This window comes from Eucyclogobius newberryi, unplaced genomic scaffold (assembly GCF_026437365.1).
Source record: "Eucyclogobius newberryi isolate DKJ021-1_F unplaced genomic scaffold, fEucNew1.0.hap1 SCAF_1, whole genome shotgun sequence".
Lineage (NCBI taxonomy): Eukaryota > Metazoa > Chordata > Actinopteri > Gobiiformes > Gobiidae > Eucyclogobius > Eucyclogobius newberryi.
This window is the reverse complement of record NW_027315723.1, coordinates 6,931,718-6,946,782: the sequence shown is the minus strand read 5'-3', so window position 1 is coordinate 6,946,782 and position 15,065 is coordinate 6,931,718. Positions and strand designations below refer to the sequence as shown.

Genomic DNA, 15,065 nt, shown 5'->3' with positions numbered 1-15,065 from the left:
CCGAGCGAGCGGTGACATGAGGGTGACATGAGGGTGACATGGGGGTGACATGGTGGTGACATGAGGGTGACATGATGGTGACATGATGGTGACATGGTGGTGACATGAGGGTGACATGAGGGTGACGTGATGGTGACATGATGGTGACATGAGGGTGACATGAGGGTGACATGGTGGGGACATGAGGGTGACATGATGGTGACACGATGGGTGACATGGTGGTGACATGAGGGTGACATGGGGGTGACATGGTGGTGACATGAGGGTGACATTATGGTGACATGGTGGTGACATGAGGGTGACATGAGGGTGACGTGATGGTGACATGATGGGTGACATGGTGGTGACATGAGGGTGACATGATGGTGACATGGTGGTGACATGGTGGGTGATATGGTGGTGATATGATGGGTGACATGAGGGTGACATGAGGGTGACATGGTGGTGACATGAGGGTGACATGATGGTGACATGATGGGTGACATGAGGGTGACATGGTGGTGACATGAGGGTGACATGAGGGTGACATGGTGGTGACATGATGGGTGACATGGTGGCGACATGAGGGTGACATGGTGGCGACATGAGGGTGACATGAGGGTGACATGAGGGTGACATGATGGTGACATGAGGGTGACATGAGGGTGACATGGGGGTGACATGGGGGTGACATGGGGGTGACATGAGGGTGACATGATGGTGACGTGGTGGTGACATGAGGGTGACGTGGTGGTGACATGAGGGTGACGTGATGGTGACATGATGGTGACATGAGGGTGACATGGTGGTGACATGAGGGTGACGTGGTGACATGAGGGTGACATGGTGGTGACATGATGGTGACATGATGGTGACATGGTGGTGACATGATGGGTGACATGAGGGTGACATGGTGGTGACATGGTGGTGACATGGTGGTGACATGATGGTGACATGATGGGTGACATGAGGGTGACATGGTGGTGACATGAGGGTGACATGAGGGTGACATGATGGGTGACATGATGGGTGACATGATGGGTGACATGAGGGTGACATGGTGGTGACATGAGGGTGACATGAGGGTGACATGGTGGTGACATGAGGGTGACATGAGGGTGACATGGTGGCGACATGAGGGTGACTGGTAGTATATGTTACTTCCTGAGGCGTGCCTTCTGTCGCCCGGTCATCTCTGGAGTAGCGTGTCCCATGTATGTGAGAGGAGGAAGGCTCTGTCGCATTAGGTCTAGATTTTTTGGGATGCGACTTTAGTTTTACTCTACTGCTTTACTAAAGCTTCTGGTTTAAATCTCTTTGGCTTGGGCCCCTGGTTCACTCGAGGTAAAGTATTGGTAGGATTTGTGATCCTTCTCTGAGTAAGACCAAAATACTCGACTAAAAGAAAAAAACTTTTATTAAGTTCAGAAAAGTATTATTTACAGACATTTCATACATTATTGGTGTCCATATCTGTACAACACTCAGACCTGTGTGAGGGAAAAATAATATTGTCTTCTTCGTGTTGACAAAGAAGACTTTTGTACCGGTTTTTGTTTCATGTGGATAGGCTCAGTAATTACAGACATATGAACCATGAACCAGGCCAACAAATGTGAGTTCTGAATTTCAGGATCAGAGTTCTGACAGGAGCAGGCAGGAGCAGACAGGGGCAGGCAGGAGCAGGTCACTTTTTGGAGGAGGCTCGCTGAAGGCGGTCCATCAGCTGGCGATTTGAGGCGGGGCATCGGCCCAGCACAGTCCCAAGCTCTGCCTCGTTTCGCCGTTCAATCGCTGCATCTGCCGCGCCCTCCAAGTCCCTGCAGAACCGAACCAGACAAGACCTGGTTTAGTCCTTTTTTTCAGTCCAATTATTTTACAATTCAAACAATTCTATTCAAACAATTTCTATTGTACACTGAACCTTTTAAAATACATTTTTAACCAAATAAATGTTGGAATATAGTGGCCAATGGCTTTGAGCATAATTATAAAATGTGTATTATTGATGTGAATCTGAAATATTTTATTCTTTTCTCCTGATTTAATAATACCACTGTCTTTGTTATGACCAAGTCTTTTTGGATGTGTTTTAAAGTCTGTATAGACCAGGTAACTATTACAATTATCAAAATACAACTACTATTTTTTACAGTTGACTAGTCACAACTGGTCAGTTCATCATTGCAGCCCTATTTTATCCTGGTCTTGTTGCTGGTCTAGTCCCACATTCAGTCCTGGTCTTACCCCAGCAGCAGACAGGCACGGACTTTCTGGTCAGGGGACACTTTGAGGAGGTATTTCTTGGCCTCGTGTTGATTCTGGTTCTTCACACAAACCTCCACAAATGGCTGGAGCGAGAACATGAGGACATTTCAAACTCTTAATTAGATAAAACACATCATGCACAAAAGGAGAAATCAGATTTAAATGTACTTGCGTTAGTACCAAATATCCGATGGGGGACTTCTTGCTCCTCGAGAACTTGTCCAGTTCGTCCCAGTCCTGTTTCTCAGCCAGAGCGCTCAGCTTCAGCCACCAGAACCTGAGCACAAAGACTGAGTCAAGAACCAGGATCAAGAACCCAACAGAACCAAAACTAGGTGAAGACCAGTGGGATCACACTCTGAACAAGACCAAACACATTAGTAAGAACCTAATCTAAGGGTCTTTATTTGGACTTTGAGGGTCTTGCATAGTCTAGTCACAGTCCTGGTTTTACCTCTTGTCTGGAACCCTGAAGTCTCTGTAGAGCTGCTCAGCCTGTTTGTGCAGACCCAGATTCAACAGCGCCTCCATCGTGTCCTGGAAAGAAACAGCACTGCATTAGGACTAACCCTGGTCTAACCCTGGTCTAACCCTGTACTAAACCTTTTCTAAGCCAAAAAGGAACTAATAGTTACCTGCAGAGACAACCCCTGGAGTCCGGCCCCCTTCTCCTCGTCCAGTTTCTTCTGAAAACGCAGCAGCTTCATCTCCTCCTCTGTCGCCTCAAACACAACAACAAATATATATTCATGTACAAGGACTAAAACCAAGTCTAAATCAGGACTAATGCAGGACTAAACCAGCTCTAAACCAGCTTCACCTCCTCCATTGCCTCGAACCCAACAAAAATAATCAGTTTCATGGCTAAGCACCTTGGCGTTGAAGTCGTTCTTGGCCTTGTTGAACTCATCCACAGCGTTTTGCAATGCTGCCACACGGCCCTCCAGCCTCTGAGAGGACACAAAACACAAAATGGTGTGCTGTGGAATCTTTTCAACATAAAAGTGTGTCGCAACTAATGTTCTCTAGAGTTCTGTCCTTCTTGTGGTACCAGTGTTGTGTTCTCCAGCGTTCTGACCTGTTCCTTAAAGGCTGAGGCCACGTAGAAGTTCCCTAGACCTTCATGGTCATCGTCCTGGTTCAGAAGGTCTTTGAGGGTCTGGCTCTCCTGAACTCTGCAGAACTGAACCAGAACAAGTCTCAAACCAGGTCTAAATTAGATCTGAACAAAGGATTACACAAGGGAGTAAACCAGGGCTAAATCAGGACTGCAGTACCTGTCTGTAGAGGCTGAGGGCCAGCGGCTGGTTCCTCAGGGTCATGAAAAAGTCTCCTCTGTTCATCTCATTCTTCAGAAAACTCACCACAGTGAAAACTGAAACACAACATAATCAGAACCGAACCAGGACTAGAAAAAGTCGATCCGAATCAAACCGGGCTTAAACCAAGATCAAACAAGTGTGAACGTATTCTATAACTGGACTAAACCAGAACTAGAGCAGTCATTTTAGTGTGAGGTGATGCTCTGTGGATCACTGGTCCACATGTGATGGGAAAACCAGAGGAAACTCACTCACTATGCTACCATATATAAATAGGGGAATTTGAGACTGTAGTTTCTTACCCAGATCAGTGTCTCCGCTCTCCACAGCTTTACTGAGGGCCAACTGACTCCTCTTCATCTTCAGCAGCAGGGGAACCTGCTCCCCAGAGCGTGCCTCAAACTCCAGCAACTGGTACAGAGACAACAGGTCTGAAACAGAACTACAACAGGCCTTTATTCCTGGTTTACACCTGGTTTAGTACCTTTATAGCAAGCTCAGGCCGGCCGCTCTCATAGGCTTTCGCTGCGATGTGGGAGTAAGAGACTCCAGGAGTGTCTCCCACTTTGGCACAAACTACTCGCGCCACAACTTCATCCGAGAGCTCAGTTTGCTGCACCTGGACACAACCAGAACCACATCAGGATCACGTCAGGAGGACCAGGTTTAATAAGTAACTCATTTCACAATCAACAGTTATAGTTAATTTTTAATTTACAGTGAAACGCTCCACTAATGTGACTAAGGAGAGTTGGCCCTGAATTCCCATAGTAACAAGCACCCAGTATAAACCTGGTCTGGACAAGGCAAACTGTCAAGATTATATTAACTTTGTTTCCAAGAACGTATAAAAAACAAACAAATGCTTAAATCAAATGTTTTAGACCGTGCACTCCTAAATCTGTGTTAAATGACTTTAAATAATTTTTGAGTCATGTGCCGTGAGTCTTGATGAACAGCCATGTGCAAAGATGAGTCTGTGGATGCTGCATCTCATCAAGGCACAAATAATATAAAAGCTGTAAAGTCGACATTATTTTATTAACATTTTATGCGCGGACACAAAGGCTGGATTGGAGCTGCTCTACTTCAAATCATTTAACACTTTTTTGAACTTTTATTCACAAACTGACACTTGATTTTTGTCAAATTATTTGATGGGATAAAACCTGTTGTAAATATAAATATAAATAATATAAATAAATATAAAAATCAAAACTAGGAAATCATGAAAACATGTCATCAGGTGCAGAGGGTCTCACCTTGCAGGATGCCCAGTGGCGCAGGACGCGGCTCACTCCCTGAAACTCCGGGATCTTTAGATATTGACACACCTCTATGGCCAAAGGGTAGAGCCTCCGGTGGACCAGCCTGGAATTAGACCGGGATTTAACCAGGACTGAAGCTGGACTAACCCAGGACAAGATTAAGTCTAACCAAAGGGTATAGACAAGGGTGTACTTAAGACTCACCTGTCAATAAGTACCTGCACTGTTATCTGTTTGAACCTGAGATCAGAGGTCAAGGGTCAGTTCATAGTACACAGGGTCTGGGGTCATGTGGGGGTCAGATTACACAGTACAGTGGAAGCAGCAGCACTGTAGTAATAGTGATAGGATAATAGTAGAATTAAGGCTGGCACATTACTAAATGTTTGAGTCCTAAAACGATTTATGAATATGAAACAAAAAGGGCAGAACACAGAGATGATGAGAATCGAGTACAATTTTAAATCTTAATATCCCAGAATGTAAAGACTAAACATTCCTGCAGAGAAGAAAGAAACGACCGCACACTACAAGCTAAATGTTGTGAGCTAGCAAGGCTAGCACTCCCAGCGTCAGCACTTTATTTTCCAAGGATTTTTTTAGCCCATAAACTTCATTCAACAGGATCGTTTTAGAGTGAAATGGCAATCAGAAAAGGGAGGACATGCAGCAAAATGCATCGCACCGTAACGCAAACTTGCAATGTAACAGCAGCTGCACAGAGCCTGGCATATGTGCTGCTACCTCAACCACTCGACCACCAGGCAGCACACATTGCACTCGAAGTCAAAACTGGGACATTATCATTTTGTAAAACATGGATCAGACAAATGTTTGGCACAGAAAGCTGAGATGGACACAGGATGTATGGCGTTCACTGCACTGGAGAAAATACCATTGATCAAAGAACATGGCTGAAGTCTATAATGTAACTTCATACCTTTGCTAAAGGTGAGTAATAAAGTAACAGTGTGCTTTCGCCTCTGCCCGTCACTCCGTCTGCCCCTGACGCTCTGCTTTTATTGGCTGTTGCTATGATCTTTTATGTTTATGATATGACAGAGCTCTAACACAATATCTCTCATGAGGACCCAAACTTGTGTCACATTCCCTCAAAGTTGGTCAAAGTAAATCTGGCAAATTCCAAACTTAAGTAGTAGTATAAAGTACATAAAGGATACTGCGTATGTGTCAGAGGTATTCCCACAGTACTTTCTCGTACTGCGTTCAGGACCCTCAGCTCTTTGCAGGTCGACACAAATGACTCTGGACTGAAGTCAGACAGGAAGCATTTCCCAAAGGACGCCGCCTGCAGGTCAGAGACAGTGGGGTCAAAGGTCAGGGGTCTCTTCGAGAGGACTGATCAGCGCCACAGATCCTCATTTTGCCTTTGCTGAACATGTTTTTGTCATTGATTTTATTAACAGACGAGACATAGTAAATTTAGCTGTTCCTGATAGAAGGTTCACACAGAGGTCAGACTCACTCGCAGCAGGGCCTTCTGGGTAGTGCAGTCCCACTCGTGTCCAGCTGCCTCCACACACTGACGAACAGCTTCTGACAGAACACTCTGCTCCTTTATCTCACGTAGGTACTCATCTGCTCTCTGACTCTGCTTCTGTATGACAAGAGAGACCAGGTCCAAAACAGGAGGTCCATAACAGGTCTAGTCTTGGTCTAAGCCAGGTCTTACCTCATACTCCCTGTGGGCCTCCAGCAGCAGGGCTCCAGGACTCATGGAGGCAATTTTGAAGATTTCCTGTGAGACCAAAGGAATCTCCTGAAGCAGCTCCTGGTGGAACCCACTCAGAACCCGGACCCCATCCAGCTCCGGGACCAAGACCGAGACCTGGTCCAGAGGGAATCTGCACTAGTTCAGGACCAGAACCTCAAACAACTGGAACACAACAATGTGTTTCTGACAATATAAAAAACTCATAAGAACTTGATAAGAGTTGATCAGTGAAGACTTTTGTGAAACTATATATTTCCCAGTCTTTACATGTGGAATGGGCATGAAAGGGTTAGTGAACATATTCTGACACTTAAATCATTGTTTTATTTCACTGATAGGACCAATGGCCAATAAAATATATAATTAATCTGCATCCAATTCATCAGCACGGAAAATTATATATAAATATACATTTTAAATGGATGCTAAAGATTACGGTTCTTATTTTTAAACAATATTGTACATTTACAAAGACTTTACCGGGATTTACTGCTTTAGGGATGTTGGGTCAGTGGCATAAAACTTTTTCAGTATGATCACATATTTGGGATATTTCTAGCAATATATCGTCCTTCAAATATTTGAATCATGAAAGGCTCAGCAGCAGCAGTGGACGAGATGAGGGAGGAGCAATTTAAGAATAAAGTCTGTTATAGACTTATTGTAATAATCCGTTGTGAATATTTACACTGCAGAAATGCCTCTTCTGCCGATAATAAACAGAAATTATGTGGCCAAAATTGTGAATTAAAATCTTGTCTCGTCTCATGAAAATTCTCATCCCAGAGTTTGTAACCATATATCCTGTCACACATGTGTAATTACATGTATAATTATAGTAATAATTAACATAAAAAAACATGAAAGATACTGGATGGTTTCACTGCACTGTCCTGCCACCAGGAGGAGCCGCTCCCATATCAGGACCACAGAGGGTTGCTGCGCTCGGGGCCTACGGCACCTGAAGAAGAGAAGCGTCACATCAGGGTTTTGTCCAGGACCAGGACCAGGACCGGGATCAGGACCGGGACCAGGATCAGGACCTGGGTCTTACCCCGGTCTGGATTGGGATCAGAGACTCACCAGACCATTTGTTTTGGAGCTGAGCGCATCTCTGTGTCCACTTCACTGAACCGCTCCTGAAACACAGAGAAAACAGGTCAAAACGGGTCCAAACCTAAGGTCTTAGGTTCAGGATTAAAGGCGATGTATCTGATTTTTACCTACCTTTACCTAAAAATCAGAAAGACCATTTCATTTTAAACTCGTTGCAGCTGTCCAAATATATTCCTCACTTTCCAGCATTCTGATGATTCACATTAGAATGATAAGAATGTTTCACTCTTGCACATTCACCACATCAAACGCGGGACCGAACAGGAAACCTGATCTGGTCCATTTAGGACTAAACAAGGACTAGACCATTTCAAGCAGAATCCACATCAGGACAAAAGGTTTAGCACCAAAAACAAGTGTGAACCACAGCTAGCGCGCTAACAGTACACGCCCTGGTTTTGGGAGCATAAAACACTTTATAATTGGATGTAGAAAGCACATTTTGACCATAAGAGCTTCTTCTACAACTGTACAGGGGAAACATGTTGGTGTGATCTCTCAGTCGTCCAGGAGTGTTCCATTGTAGAAAAAGATTCAGTTGTAGTCATCTGAAAGTTTCAACACTCATCCTAGAGTCAATCTCAATCTGTGAATCAAGTCTGGGAACTCAGATATTTATCCTAATCTTAGTAGGACCTGCCCACTGGAGACTTGAGACTACCCTCTCTGTTTACCAACAGCCCTGTAATGGGCCATCTACATCCAATTGTAAACTGACTTTGGCTCCCTCCTCACTGAATACCTGATTAGCATCAGAATGCCCTGGACGTCTCCTGCTCCAGAGTTTCAGAGCAATGTAGTTTATTCTATCCAATGCAGTGAAGAAAATTGTAAAGTGCAGTCCATAGGAGAGACTAAACAGCCACTGCACAAGAAGCTTTATCAGCACAGAAGACACTCGAGTTCAGGACCACAGAGGGATGTGCATCTGCATCTTAAAGCCACAAACAGGCTTTTAGATAGAGACCCGTCTTCCCGTATTTTGGACGGGGTATTTTAAAATGTGAACAAGCATTTTCGAGTGCAGGGACGGCCATTTTATTAATAAATCTTAGAAAAAAAGGGAATATTATCATAAATCGGGCCGGGAAGCATTTGACAATAGTCCGCCATTACAGTTTACTGTTTACAAGTAAAAATGTGCATGCTGCGCGCTGATTGGTCGACAAAATTTGTGTTCTTGGCTCTGATTGGCTGCCGAGCTGTGGTCCGGAGAATGCTGAAGCTACTCTTTTTTTCGCCTAGTCGGCCCCCGTTCCCCTGGACAAAATTATTTAGACGGGGTGTTTTCAAATCCTATCTAAAAGCTTGGCCACAAACCACTCTATCCAAGACAGTGAGGTGAAGATTCTAAGATGGGAAAAAAGATGGTTTAAGATAAGATATTCCTTTATTGTCCCACATGGGGAAATTAAGAGTTAAAGAGGCAATCTTTGTTAAAAAATAGAATCCGTCCTTAAATAGAAACAATGGTTTAAAATTCAACCTTCCGGCCGTATATAATAGTGTTTTGAAACCCTGGAGTGGTAAATCAGATTAAAATAGGATGCTGATATCCCACTACAGGGCTGTTGGCAAACAAAGAGGGTAGTCTAAAGTGAAACCAAAAACACCCTTTATTAGGAGGTCCGGTGGGCAGGTCCAACTCAGAGAAGGATAAATATCTTCTTAGTTCCCAGACTAGATTTGCAGATTGAGAATGATTCTTGTATGAGAGTCCAGATGATACAACTGAATCTTTTTCTACAATGGGGCCAATGGGGAAAAACTAAATCTGCTCAACAACATAGAAAAAAAAAATATACAACCTTGAAAAAAAACAAAAACTTAAAACCTTAGGACTAAACCAGGTCTGGGTTAGGACTCACCTGCAGGTTGGAAGTCCCGGTCCAGACCAGTCCGGTCTCGGTGAACAGAGCCAGGTATTTGTAACTGAAGGAGACGCACATTTGAAGGATTGAGCCAGACTCCGGACTCAGACCTGGAGGATACTGAACAGAGACCAGGGTTAGACCAGGACTCAAGGGCGTGACTTTGGTTTCAACATTGTGTGTGGGGGGTTAAGATCTATGGCTCTGAGAAAAAGCCTATAGGCAATGGCTTTAATAACTGGCGATTACAGGTTATCATAATCTAATAAAAACATGGAATTGTGGGAGTAATGGAAGTCTGCCTGTTTCATCAAGTTAATAATAGTTCAAATAGCCTTAAAATAAAAAGTTTGGATATAGTGACTGATTTGATCAAGCACAGAAGCTGCTCTGTGGCCGCGAGTGCGCACCAGTGTGGGAGCAGAACCAGAGCGTTGAGCTGAGGCGCAGAGAGATTGAAAGATCATCAACTTATCATTATATCAATACAATAAATCTTAATAGCAGGACTAAACGGTGCTATTTCAGGAGGGATTACTACTGGGATTTTTGCTGGAGATGACAGTGTCTGCACTCCTTGTTTTCTACATTCTACAGGGTTTCATGTTGGTTTGTCCCCATCTTTGTTGGTTGAACTGCACGCGCACTATTGCTTTCAGTTTTATGCTTAATGACAAGACTGAACTTGTGTCCATTTTGACATGAAGTGATCAGCTTTTGTTTTCCCCTCTCACTGTTTTTTGCCCACAAACAAGGTATACCGGTACCTCCATCAGATTACTGTACTTGTGAATCTGTGGTTGTGTTAGCCGTCCTTGTCAAATACACAATACATGAGTGTCATTTGTATTGTCATTATGCATCGTGTGCTTTGCTTCGTCAGTGGGACAGTTTTTACTCCAAACCCACTGGATTAAGATGTTATGATGGCGTTTTTCAGCCATTATTGTGAATGCTTTCATCATTGGGGACTTTGAAACTGGCACAGTACCAGTCTGTCCAGTTGACTGGAGATATGCTGGTCTGGTGACTCAGGCTTGGAATGTTATTACCATGTTTGATTTGACATGTTCCTTCTGAAGTTCACATGCTTCTACGACGCTTAACTTAGACTTACGGTTGGTTCTACCGCTCCTCCACAGAAAACCAGTGCTGATGTATTTTATAGTTCAAGATTTTTTTTCCCCCAGATCGCCCAGCCATAACTGAAACTAGGACTAGAATATGACAGAAACTAGAACTAGAACAGGACTAGAAGAGAAATAAAAAAACATGACTAAACCATTTCTCGTACCACGGCAGTGCAGGAGGTGTTGTCCAGGACGTAGAGCTCTGGTCCGTTGGAGAGCAGGACTTTGGTCTGTCTGTCCTGAGTGAGAACAGCCCAGCAGGATGGCGCCCCCTGGAGGCCTGAGGGGACAAAGCACAGTAATAGTTGTGACTATTGCAAGGTTTCAGAGGTGAGAACATTCTATAGACCAATCATTTTAATACAGATGAGGACAGATAATGATGAATACTGTTAAAATGCAGATTTTTGTTGTAAAACAAGAAGTTAATGAGTCTAGTCCCTAATAGAAAGCATCAGATCAAACATTTGTAAATTTAACTTTTAGATCATTCATAGCAAAACACAATGTAATCAATAGAGAAAAGTGTCTCCCGCCCCCATGTGGGGATGACATCATCCCATTCTTGAATATGAAAACAACAAATATTGTTTCTTATTGTTTTGTTATAAAGGCTTAAAACTAGTAGCATCTCAGTCTGATCTCATGTTTCTCTTTGAAAATGCCTTAAAATGCCTCCAGTTGCCTCATTCTGAAATTTTAAGTAGTAGTAGTAGTTATAGATTAGCATTAGTATTAGTAGTAGAATGTGTTGTAGTATCATGGTTACTAGTAACACACCTGGCACCTCCGGGAGGCGCCGCAGCTTCAGGTCGTCGATGTTGGTGGCCAGGATGAAGCGCGCTGAGCCTGTGACAATGGCGATGCCAGTGCCGTACTGCGAGTGAAAGACTTTGGCCTCAAGAACCTGGCTCTGGCTCACCTCCTGCAGATACACACACGACAAGAGAACCTAAAGGAGGAGCATGTGGCTCTGGCTCACCTCCTGCAGATACACACACGACAAGAGAACCTAAAGGAGGAGCATGTGGCTCTGGCTCACCTCCTGCAGATACACACACGACAAGAGAACCTAAAGGAGGAGCATGTGGCTCTGGCTCACCTCCTGCAGATACACACACGACAAGAGAACCTAAAGGAGGAGCATGTGGCTCTGGCTCACCTCCTGCAGATACAAACACGACAGGAGAACCTAAAGGAGGAGCATGTGGCTCTGGCTCACATCCTACAATACAAAAGAAAATCTACTTAACAGGACACTCATCTTTCAGTGTCTCTGGCTTAAAACACATAAGCCCTTTTTCCCTCTAGTTGTAACATTGATAAACAAACATACCTGAAGTTATATTCAGCCTCATCCACACTTGTTTCATTAATCCTGTTTACAAACTCGTCTTTTCTGCTCCTTTTCCGAGCCTCACAAAAACACACAATTTCCCAGATTTGTGATGTCAGTGTTAGAGATCTGGAGGTCTCCTGTGATATTCATAAAACATCACCAGAATTGTTCTGAGCATTTCTGTCTCAAATCACTAATCACTTAATTACAACAGCATGCCTCCATTAGCATGTCCAGGAATAAACAAAAGCTAGCTTTTGTAGATAGAGTCCTTACACCAAATCATTACATTATTTCAATACAGAGATGCAAAAGCAAATGTACAAAAGAATGAAAACAGAACCAGATCCGAGTCTGGTCTTGGTTTATTTGGGGTATGATTGGGGTACAGACCTGTCCCATACTGAAGTGCCTCTTGAAGGAGCCGAACAGGTCATAGATCAGAACTGTCCCGTCCTCCTGAATACAGAGGAGCTCGTCTGAGACGGTCCAGCCGAGCTGCAGGACCACACCACTCTTCCACTGCACAAGAATGTAACACAAGTGTCACACAAATATGGCTGATATAATAGTCTCTATAATTAGGATAGAGCAAAGCAGCAACACCACACTGCTCATCCACTGCACAGATTCCAATGTGACTAAGAAATATACTACACACAAATATAAATACACAAAAAACACATCTGACCCATCTGCACTACAGGACTCCACAGATTAAGCTAGAATTTATATTGCCCTGAGCAAGATAAGTCTGAAACTGTCTTTATTTACCTGATAGACTCATTACAGGGCATACTACACTCTTCCTGCTAACTGAGGATCAAATTGTTATAACCTACTGTCCAGGACAGTTGTTAAATACCTGATAAGCATTACCAGCTGTGAAGGAGAAGCTAGGCTATAATAACACAGAGCAGTATAAATTATTTTCAGACCAGAGTCTTCAGATTGAAAATTGCTGCTGGGTGCTGCTTGGTGGTTGAGTGGTTCAGGCGGTTGCACATCTGCCAGGATTCACATGCAGCCGGCTGCAGTGAGAGTTTGAATTCTAGTTCAGACAATGTACTGTATATCCTCCCTTCTCTCATCCCCATTTCACGCTAAACTGTCCTGTCTAATAAATCCAATATATATATTCTAAAAATTCTAAACATCCCGTGTCAGTGAAACATTTTCTGTTGAGGACTACTCCAGGTAAAATGAGGGATTACACAGACACACTTTGACATGGTTTCACTAATAATTGCTATTTGACATTAATGCGTAACTGTATTTCTCCCACCACAACATCTGCACATTAACAACAGGCATTTAACCTGCCAGTATTGAACGCAAGATGAATGTATTATTAATGCTTATTTACCATGAATGAGGCCAGAGTCTGCCCCGAGGCAGAGTAGATGTCTAGGTGAGGTCGTGAGCTTGGGGAACGTCTCTGAGGCTCCTTCAGGACAGCTGAACAATGAATTAATTAATGAATCAATTTGTGTAATTGTAATATGTATATACATATGTGTAATTTGTTAGTACAGTGTAACTCTGCCCCCTGTACAAACACATGCAAGTATTTATGGATTATTATAGATCATTTTACCAATGGGTCCACCATAAGGCGCGGCCGCCACCAGAGAGTCCCTGAGCCCATCCTTCAGGCTCCAGCTCATCTCGTACAGCTCCGATTTACTGACCAATACAAATAAATACTCTTTAAAATATAACCATACAACTTACTAAATAACTATTTATAAGATAATAAATGACAGACAGCAAGTATCTACAAATACAGAAAAAAAGCACAACTACCATTTACAGATAAAGTATGGAATCAAAATATGACAAATCATGACAGATAAAACGTCCACATCTCTGCACATTTTGAAAATGGGAAAAAATGGGAAATATGCACAAATAATATCTAGTTCGAGTTTATGTAAATATTTAAACCTTACATATATGACTCTTACTCTAACAAGTATGGTAATTTATCATATCAAACATACACTATTAAAGAGAGCTCCATAGTGTTGGCATCAGCAGGATCTTCCAAAACGTTTGCCACTACTTGAAACGAGAGTACTTTTTAATCTTACATTAGGCCGAAATACTCATAATACCGGACAATTCAAACCAGTTTTATATTAAATCAGAATAAAAGGTGTTAAAAGTTACAACAAATTTAAAGGGAATTCTGAAAAAACAACCCAAATTAGGTCACGGATTTCCTTTAAAAACATTTTAATTTAAGTCCACTGATAATACAGTTTTTTGAACCAAAGTCAGAGGTTTTTAAAGCTTTAAAACACTTGTAACAGCGCAGTCAGAGCCCTTAGCTTTAGCCTTTAGCATTAGCCGTTAGCTCCGGAGCTTTGCGGGACCTCCGCGGATGTCTCACCGGTAAAAGGCGTCTCCCAGCGGGTTCCAGCTTGCGGTGACGAACGCCATGTCTGTGCAGCCACTTCAGGAGCCACAACCAGGAGCGTCCGGGCCAGGAGGGTCCGGGCCAGGCTGAGGAGGGTCCGGGCCAGGTCAGAGGGGGTTAGGTGAAGTGATTTAAGGCTGTTTAAAGTGAATGAGGGTTTGTTTAGCTGCAGACTCCATCACATGCCTGGTCACATGACACAGAGGCGGGTTCCCTCTGCTGGAGAAAGGGGGAAGTACAACTACACAGACAATAATAAACAGCGTAATACAATATTTCTAAGTAAAATATTACTCTGTACAAGGTCAAGTTAAAAGGACATAAGTGTCACAATCTCATACCAGAAGACTTTACTGGACAGATTCACGGTGTGGACTTGTGGACTCTGTGATTCTGTTACACCTTTCCTCCAAAACGCCTCGGACAGTTTGATGCAAACGTTTGAAGGACCTACAATTAAAATCGTGTATGCTACGCTATAAATGCTTTTGTGCATCTTTGGCTTCACTAAGGTGTCTGTCAGATCTACAGTTAACTTTGAGTCAAACTGGGTATGACTAAGCCTCGAGTCACGTGACCGGAGCACGCTCACTAGAACAAGTATTTCTTGTTGAT

At 43.3% G+C, this 15,065-nt stretch overlaps 1 protein-coding gene across 2 annotated transcripts; it reads right to left on the bottom strand.

The window, feature by feature from the left end:
* Window positions 1-1,665: 1,665 nt before the first annotated feature.
* On the bottom strand, window positions 1,666-14,643 carry vps16 (VPS16 core subunit of CORVET and HOPS complexes). 2 transcript variants are annotated; one of them, XM_072452178.1, is made up of 24 exons: window positions 14,424-14,643; window positions 13,626-13,714; window positions 13,395-13,486; window positions 12,422-12,550; window positions 11,470-11,614; window positions 10,854-10,969; window positions 9,557-9,679; window positions 7,656-7,711; window positions 7,444-7,533; window positions 6,531-6,702; window positions 6,324-6,455; window positions 6,019-6,146; window positions 5,042-5,077; window positions 4,832-4,940; window positions 4,054-4,188; window positions 3,872-3,980; window positions 3,525-3,622; window positions 3,326-3,430; window positions 3,120-3,197; window positions 2,883-2,969; window positions 2,702-2,784; window positions 2,428-2,524; window positions 2,227-2,330; window positions 1,666-1,799 (listed from the first exon to the last, which is right to left on the bottom strand). In XM_072452178.1, exons 1-24 carry the CDS (start codon window positions 14,471-14,473, stop codon window positions 1,667-1,669), a joined length of 2,496 nt encoding a protein of 831 aa, XP_072308279.1. In that variant the 5' UTR covers window positions 14,474-14,643; the 3' UTR covers window position 1,666. The 2 variants fall into 2 exon arrangements, with proteins under 2 accessions (XP_072308279.1, XP_072308355.1); XM_072452254.1 differs by having other exon boundaries at window positions 6,019-6,152; window positions 6,330-6,455.
* Window positions 14,644-15,065: the final 422 nt, after the last annotated feature.

Excerpts from the sequence above, each read along its gene's own strand:
- vps16 (XM_072452178.1), bottom strand. The coding sequence starts at position 14,473 with ATGGCGTTCGTCACCGCAAGCTGGAACCCGCTGGGAGACGCCTTTTAC. Across the intron at positions 9,680-10,853 it reads ACACCTCCTGCACTGCCGTG|TATCCTCCAGGTCTGAGTCC; the intron begins GTACGAGAAATG and ends GTCTCTGTTCAG. Across the intron at positions 4,941-5,041 it reads GTGCAGGTACTTATTGACAG|GCTGGTCCACCGGAGGCTCT; the intron begins GTGAGTCTTAAG and ends GTCTAATTCCAG.